This window comes from Limulus polyphemus, unplaced genomic scaffold, assembly GCF_000517525.1.
Source record: "Limulus polyphemus unplaced genomic scaffold, Limulus_polyphemus-2.1.2 Scaffold209, whole genome shotgun sequence".
In the NCBI taxonomy this organism is placed as follows: Eukaryota; Metazoa; Arthropoda; class Merostomata; order Xiphosura; family Limulidae; genus Limulus; species Limulus polyphemus.
Window position 1 is genome coordinate 605623 of NW_013665819.1, and position 7988 is coordinate 613610.

The 7988-nt window shown below is 37.4% G+C and overlaps 1 protein-coding gene across 3 annotated transcripts in view; it reads left to right on the forward strand.

The window, feature by feature from the left end:
- Positions 1 to 7612: 7612 nt before the first annotated feature.
- The window catches only part of LOC106478408 (eukaryotic translation initiation factor 4E-binding protein Mextli-like), a 49112-nt gene continuing 48736 nt past the window's right edge, over positions 7613 to 7988 (forward strand). For all 3 annotated transcript variants that reach the window (XM_022382006.1, XM_022382007.1, XM_022382010.1), the window contains exon 1: positions 7613 to 7804. In XM_022382006.1, coding sequence (XP_022237714.1) covers positions 7692 to 7804 — 113 coding nt within the window. In that variant the 5' untranslated portion in view covers positions 7613 to 7691. The remainder of the gene's footprint in view (positions 7805 to 7988) is intronic.

The window sequence follows — 7988 nt, forward strand, 5'->3', positions numbered from 1 at the left end:
GTTGTTTAAACATTTGTTTAACAACAAGTAAAGGCTTGGAATGGTCTATTCTTTCATTTGGGGTGTGTATTTGGGCCAGACTAGTTTCGGAAACTAGTCTGGCCCACAGACACAGCCCCAATGAAAGAATAGACAATTCCAAGCCTTTACTTGTTGTTAAACAAATGTTTAAACAACTCTGTTCAAATAGATAATTATGTTAAACAATTCACGCAAAACATAAAAGCGTGCTACTATACCGTGAGGTATCCGTAGTCTACCAAGAGCCACCTGTCCTTTTACACTATAGCGTGCGGTACGATCATCATATAAACAAAACATGTTGAATAATTCCAGTCTACCTAGGATATTTACACTGCTAAATACTTTAATAATGATCATTAATAAATTATATAAACATCTTTATATGTTTTGTTTATATGATGATCATACCGCACGCTATAGTAGCACCAATTAAAGCTATAGTGCCCTCCAGAAAACACATCCGAAATATCAAGTCCCCGAAATACATAAGCACAGTAGTCATAGACACCACTTAAGGAAATTATTTATCACAACTCAAAATAAACAAATTAATACTTTAATAAACGCGGAAAGAAACATCATCAAAAACCTAATCCATGAACAACAACAAAATAACTGGGATAATTTCTGTATCTCTATCGATCAATCGAAAAACAAACCAGTCTCCTTTTGGAAACAATTCAAGTCTATATGCCAGACTACAAAAACTAACAACCCCAATAACATTAAATACAATAATAAATATGCCACCTCCGACAGAGATAAGGGCAATTTATTCGCGGAATTCTTAAAATCTTCATTCACAACACCCAACCTCTCATCTTTTGATAATGAACATTTTAATGAGATAAACTATTTCATTTCTATGAATGAAGACGCCCCCCAGAGGCACAGCGGAATGCCTGCGGACTTACAACGCTAGAAACCGGGTTGTGTAGCTTTGTGCTTAATAACAAACAAACAAACGAACGAAGACACCTTTGTTGCAGGTTTACTCAAACCTCGATATCCGAACCAACCGATCAATACTGTTTTTCATCTCGTCCTATAACACTAGCCGAACTAAAAATCAACATTAAACAACAGAAAAACAAGAGTGAAAATGGAATTAGTAACTTAATAATTAAAAATCTTCCTGATAATTTACTAAGCTACCTAACAACACTGTTTAACTTATCTCCTAACTTAGGATATTATTCTTCTTGCTGGAAAACTGCAACAATCAGAGTCATACCAAAAATCATCAAAAGATCTTCACGATCCATCAAACTTCAGACTCATTAGTCTCTAAAATAACATCGGGAAACAATTGGAAAAAAAAATTATTGCCAAATGACTACTTTATTATTTAGAATCAGAAAACATCCTGTGTAACATACAGAATGCATAAAGACGTAACAGACAAACAGCTGACCATTTAGATTAACTGAATCGGTATTCAAAGCCTTTAACATGAACCATGAAGCAGTAGAGGCGTTTTTAGATGTTAAACGGGCCTTTGATTCCATCTGGCACAACGCACTACTCTACAAATTATCAAACTAATCTTGCCGACAAAAATAATCCGCTGTACAGCCAACTTTTTATACAACAGGGTAACGAAAGTCAAGATAAAAAACGAGATATCTAATTCTTTCAAACTACAAGCAGGAGTACCCCAAGGCTCAGTCATTACCCCACTCCTATATATTCTGTTTGTTAATGACATAGCGTTCCCTAAGTTACCTTCAACACACGCGTCACAATATTCCGATGACGTAGCCGTATGGAGCACGTCGTGTAACCCGCTTACAGCTGCACTGAAAGTTCAAACTACTTAAGACGCTATAACAGCATGGTGCAACAAGTGGAGAATAGTCTTAAACCACAAGAAAAAAAAAAACGCAGGCCATCATCTTTTACAGCTGGTTGAAACGTAAAAAGAAAAAATAGCCCGGGTTAGATTAAAACTTTATGGCACTAACATTCTCTTTTCTAAAATTATTAAATTCCTAGTGTTGCGTCATCGAAGACACGTGACTGGTGTGGCGCCACCTATTTTCTAGAACTGTCCTGTACCTTGGCGAATGCTCTAGCATTTACTAGATATAGGATAGCCTGGTATATAAAAGAGGGTGGCAACGTGACGGGACAATAATGTAATGTGTGTAGACAGTGTGTAATTGATCTGCAGTCAGAGAGAGGCGTATTGTTGTTATAGCGTTTGTTTTAGCGCGACTGTTGAAAATAAGTGTATCGTAAAGTTTTATTCGGAAAGAATAAACCAGTTTTATTAAGTAAGGACTTGTGTCGCTAAAGTTTCGTCGGAACGAAGTTACGGAAAATCAATTAACAAACGGAGACGTAACACTAGAAATAACATTCAACTCCAAACTTTCGTGGACTAACCATATCAGAAGCCTGGCATGGCACACCAAACATGCTCGCCCTTTCAGCCGTGGGGGCGTTCTAATGTTACGGTCAATCCCACTATTCGTTGGTAAAAGAGTAGCCCAAGAGTTGGCGGTGGGTGGTGTTGACTAGCTGCCATCCCTCTCGTTTAAATTAGGAACGGCTAGCGCAGATAGCCCTCGTGTAGCTTTGCGCGAAATCCAAAACAAACAAACAAACCATATCAGAAATATATGTAAAAATATGAAACAAAGATTATGCTATCTAAAACACATTGGAGGCTACCAAAAAGGATGCAACCCCGAAGAATAATATATATTTACAAATTTTACGGTAGTACGATTCTTTATAACATGTCGAATCCAATATATAACAAAATACAAAATCTTGCACTAAAATAGCTTTCAGATTACCGATGTACACACCATTAGTATACCCAAATTCAGTAAATTCGATTCCACCCATTAATGAAATAATACTAAAATTAGCATCAAACTTTTTCAAGAAATCTGTTAAACGTAATCCGACGAATTTCCAAAATTATCAGTTACCGCAGAAACTTGGTGCACCCATATTTCTCCTATGAATTTGATAAAAGCTGTGTAATATGTTGACATGTATAAAGTGATATAACCTATATGTGTTTTAGTCCCCTAACTCAGGCACTATCCGGGTAGAATATTCGGTGTCCGGGTAGTGAAAGTGAGTTTTTCTCAGGGTACTCCCGTTTTCCTCCCACAACAAAATTCTGGGTATTAGAATTTTTTGATTCACATCCAAAATTGCTTTTTTTTTAAAGTAAAATTGTTGTAACCTCCCAAACCAACCAAGACAAGTAACCGAACCATTACCTTGACCTGAGCCATCCTTGTCCTCCAAACCAGATTTAAATTATTCGTGAATTTTACTATTATTATCGAAGCAAAAGCCTGTCACTTATGCCACACGCGTTCTATCTAGTGCATGAGCGGGGTGAAGAGATAATCGTTTCTGAACACCCCCGATTGCTTTTTGCCCTGGGTCGAAATTATTTAAATCTAATTTGACTTAAGGTTAAACGTTTTAAATAGAAATACCTGTCACGGTAAACTGAACTAAACTACAGAAAATACCAGTCACTTTCACTAAATGGATATCTAACTTGCTAAATAATAGATCCGCGCAACTTAAAATTAACACGGCACTTTTACAAACCCTTCACGTTTATCGCAGGTGTACCACAGGGGTCTGTCTTAAGCCGGTGGCTGTATACACTCTTCGTTAACGAGCCGTCATTGTCAACCACGCCCCTCACGCACGCCTTACAATACGCTGATGACATAGCACTATGGAGCACCTCGAGCCCCCCCCCCCCCAATAGCGGCAAAGAAAATTCAAATAGCTATTGACAAAATCATACAATAGTGCAGTAAATGGAGAATAATACTCAATGCCACTAAAACTCAAGCAATCGTACTTTTTCGTTAGGCTAAACAAAGGACTAAAGCGTGTCTGGTTAGCTAAACGAAGCCTTTACTATACCTTTACCCCATCGCATTTTCTAAATCTGCAAAATGTCTAGGCATAACTATCAACCCTAAACTAACATGATACACATTTCAAGGAAGTCAGAAAGACACTTAAAACCAGAATAGCTTACCTCCAGAAAATAAGTCATCACACTTACGGATGCAGACCACAGGTAATAACATACATTTAGAAGACATGTAATATAAATTCACCTAAAGGGTGTTAAGAAATTTTCTCTTCACCCCGCTTATGCGTTAAAAATAAAACCTGGAGAACATAAGGTGAAAAAGCACTTGGTGATAATAATTTTAAAAAACAAAACAACAACATATCTATGGGGTAATTTTAATTCTGTGCAGGAAGGCTGAGGTGGCTCAGGTCAAGGTAGTGATTCGATAGATTGTCTTGGCTTGATTTCGGAGGTTAAAATAGCTTCACTTTAGAAGAAAAAATCAGGTGTGGATCAAAGAACCCTAATACCTTGAACTTTGATGTGGGAGGAAAACAGGAGTACCCCGAGAAAAACCTACTTTCACTACCCGGACGCCGAATATTATGTCCGGAAAGTGCCTGAGCTAGGGGACTAAAGCATACATGGGTTATAGTACTTTACATATTATCATATTAGTACTCTTGAATTTTTCTTGTAAAAGTCGAGCCTGAACACTTGATTCCTTTCTTCTCATGTTAGTTTCATTGTCATAGCCCGGACCTCGGATATTACTTGTCTTTTGATGTTTCAAGTTCCTGCTTAAGCACATTGTAAAAATTTTCTCCAGCACTGCTCTCCATATCTAAAACTTTATAATAAATTAAAACTTTATGGCACTAACATTCTCTTTTCTAAATCTGTTAAATTCCTAGGAATAACCTTTAACTCTAAACTTACGTGGACTAACCATGTCATTGATATATGTAAGAATATGAACCAAAGATTGTACTATCTAAAAAGATCGGGGCTTCCAAAAAGGATGCAACCCCGAAACCATAATATACATTTACAAATCTTACTGTAGTACGATTCTTTATAACATGTTCAATCCATTATATGATAAAATACAAACTCGACAGAACTTAGCATTAAGAATAGCTTATAGGTTACCCATATACACACCATTAGTATACCCAAACTCAATCAATTTGATTCTACCTATTAAAGATAGAATACTAAAATTAGCAAAAGACTTTTACAAGAAGGCTGTAAACCGTAATCCACTAACAGACGAATTTCCAAAATCATCAATTACTCCAGAATCTTTGTGCACCCATATTTCTCCTTTGAACTTAATAAAAACAATGTTTTTTACACAGTGTGCTTGTCACAATTACAACCTATCATTAGGAGATATGGCCAAAACCTGTCCTGATGCAATGACTTCTTTTTTTGGAACACTTCAGCGTCTTTATGTGCTTTTTTTTCAGCATCAACAAAGAGATGGGTAGTTTTTAGAAAGCATGTGACGGGTCTTTCCGTAAAGCCTCTCTGTCAAAAAAGGTGGGAATATCGAATGCAGAGTATAAAGGCTGTAAGGTATAAAGCTGGTAATTTCTATGATGTGCTTATAGAAGTAGCAGAAACATCAGAGGATGCTCAGGCAAGAAGTGAATCTGAATCATTAGCTAACCAAATGAAAGATTACAAGTTCATTGTTTCATTGGTTTTTGGCATGATTTGTTGTTTCAAGTAAATTTTGTCAGCAAAGAACTGCAGAGTGATACAGTAGATCTTGCCACAGGTCTTTCTTCATTTGAAAAGCTCTTGTATTGGCTGATAAAGAATAGAGAGACTGGCATTGAACAAGTCTTAGTTGTTGCAAATGAGCTTGTGAATGACTTGGTGGTATCTCAAGAATTCCCAACAAAACAATTGTGAAAAAGACACTTTAGTTACTAGTCTGCTGATTATCCCATTACTGATCCCAAAGAAGCTTACAAGGTACACTGCTTCAACCAAGTCTTAGAGAAGGCTATGCAGTCTTTGGAGCCACGGTTTAAGCAGTTGAAAAAAACAAGTTGATTTATTTGGCTTTTGGACTAAATGTCAACAAATTCCAAAGAAGGAATTACAAAAACATGCTGCAAATTTGGAAATTGCGTTAACAGATGTCAAGCTCATTCAGGAAAACGAACTTGTCAAGTCTGTAAAGTTAGCAGATTTAGATGGTCATATGCTGGTCGTGGAAAAGGAAGCAATTCTTCATACTTCGGAAAGCCTTTGAACATCCTGGAATTCCTTGCTTTGAATGAGGGAACTACTGGATTTCAAATTTTTTTTATTGCTCTACCATATTTTTGACAATACCAGTCACAATGTTGTCAGGGAAAATACCTTTTCCGAATTAGAATTGATCAATAATCATCTAAGATCAAACATGCTTCAAGACAGACTCAACAGCCTTGCAATATTATTCATAGAATGTGATAATGCAAAAAAACTTAAAACTTCGGCAAAAGTTTGAAAGAGTTTGCAGAACAGAAAGCAAGAAAGATTTTTTTATAAATAGTTTTCTTTTGACACGTTTTATGTCAAAATATAAGCTAATAAATATAGATACTGTATTGTTTTTAATACAAGGTAATAGCATATATCCTTGATACCTAATTTGGAATAATCTTAAGTTCAGGGGGCCCCATCAAAATGGTCCAAATTGGACTCCGCAATTGCTAAGGCCGGTCCTGATGTTTATATACGGCCGCTAGGCTTCTTCTATTATTAATGTGGGGAATTGAATTAATGGTGTATCCAGGTAAAATAAATTTGTGTTTTTCGTTAAGAAGGGTTTCGTTTATGGTTGTAATATCTGTGTCTAACTTGCTGCACAGCTCATAAAGTTCAAACTTCTTATGAAATGAATCTCCTTGAATGTTAATATGTAAAAAGGAAACTATATTTGCTTACCCAAAAGTCACCCTGGAGTGTCGCCTGTCTATGCAATCCGCCATGGAGACTGGATCCGAGTTTTCGAGATCGAGATAGTAATCGGCAGCCGAACAAATCTCCTTGTAGAGCTGCGGTACCGCCTGTACCGATCCCGAGAAGCAGATCGTGAGTGCGTTGGCGATAAAGCCGCCAGTCGTTCGATGAATCCTTCGTCGACTCTCTTGGTGTTTGGTTTCATCTGTTGTCCTTGGCTGTTTTCCTGTTTTTGAGGTGTCTGTTGTCTTGTGGCAATGTCGGTGTAAGATGTTGGACGCGGTTGAGTGGGTTCAGCTGTTTATCGTGTTGTTTCTTGGACTCTTGATCTAGAATGTAGTATTGGAGGAAAGGCATTATTGTAATTATATGACTGACCTGTTTGTTTCCTGCTAGTTTGCTGGAACTTAGGGCAATCATGATAGGAGGCCGTATGGTTTCCTTGGCAGTTACTACAAGTTGTGTCCGTTCTCTGTCTCTAGCATTGATTGACGTGGTGTAGACCTTCACACCTGACAAAGCGTGGGGTGGCTTTACAGGCTGCCCGTGAGTGTCTGAACTTCTGACAGTAGTAGCATTGAAGCACAACTACCGCCGGTGATATCTTAGAAGCCTCCACGGGGTATCTTGTAAACCACAGGTTTACGACTTGTTTAGTGTCTTGTTTTGAAGTACTTGATCCGTTCAATTGATGTTGGTGTAATGTTAATAATCCATAATGAAGACTTATAGCTAAATATAATCCATAATAGTAAATTTTGATTGACCCGACCACGCTGTCTGCAAGACTGCGTCAGTCTGTTTAAAAACCTGTTGGCAACAGGTTGACCCCGCTCACACTGTGTCAAGACTCATGGGATGTCGACAAGACCATGCCGGTCTCTTTGATGACCTGAGTGAGAATTTCTATGTCCAATATAAAAGAAGCCGACGTGGTAATGACGTTTTTCGATATTTAGCAACAGGGTATGTATCTAGAGATTTTAAGTAAAGCTGCTGACAAACCTGTCGACTTTTATTAAAATTGAAAATTCAATGTAATAAGTAGTGTGAAATTGTGAAGTGAGAAAAAAAAACTTGTAAATTCTTATACATATTGTTGCGTCAGCGAAGTCACATGACTAGTGTCACGCCACGTTTCTAGAACTAT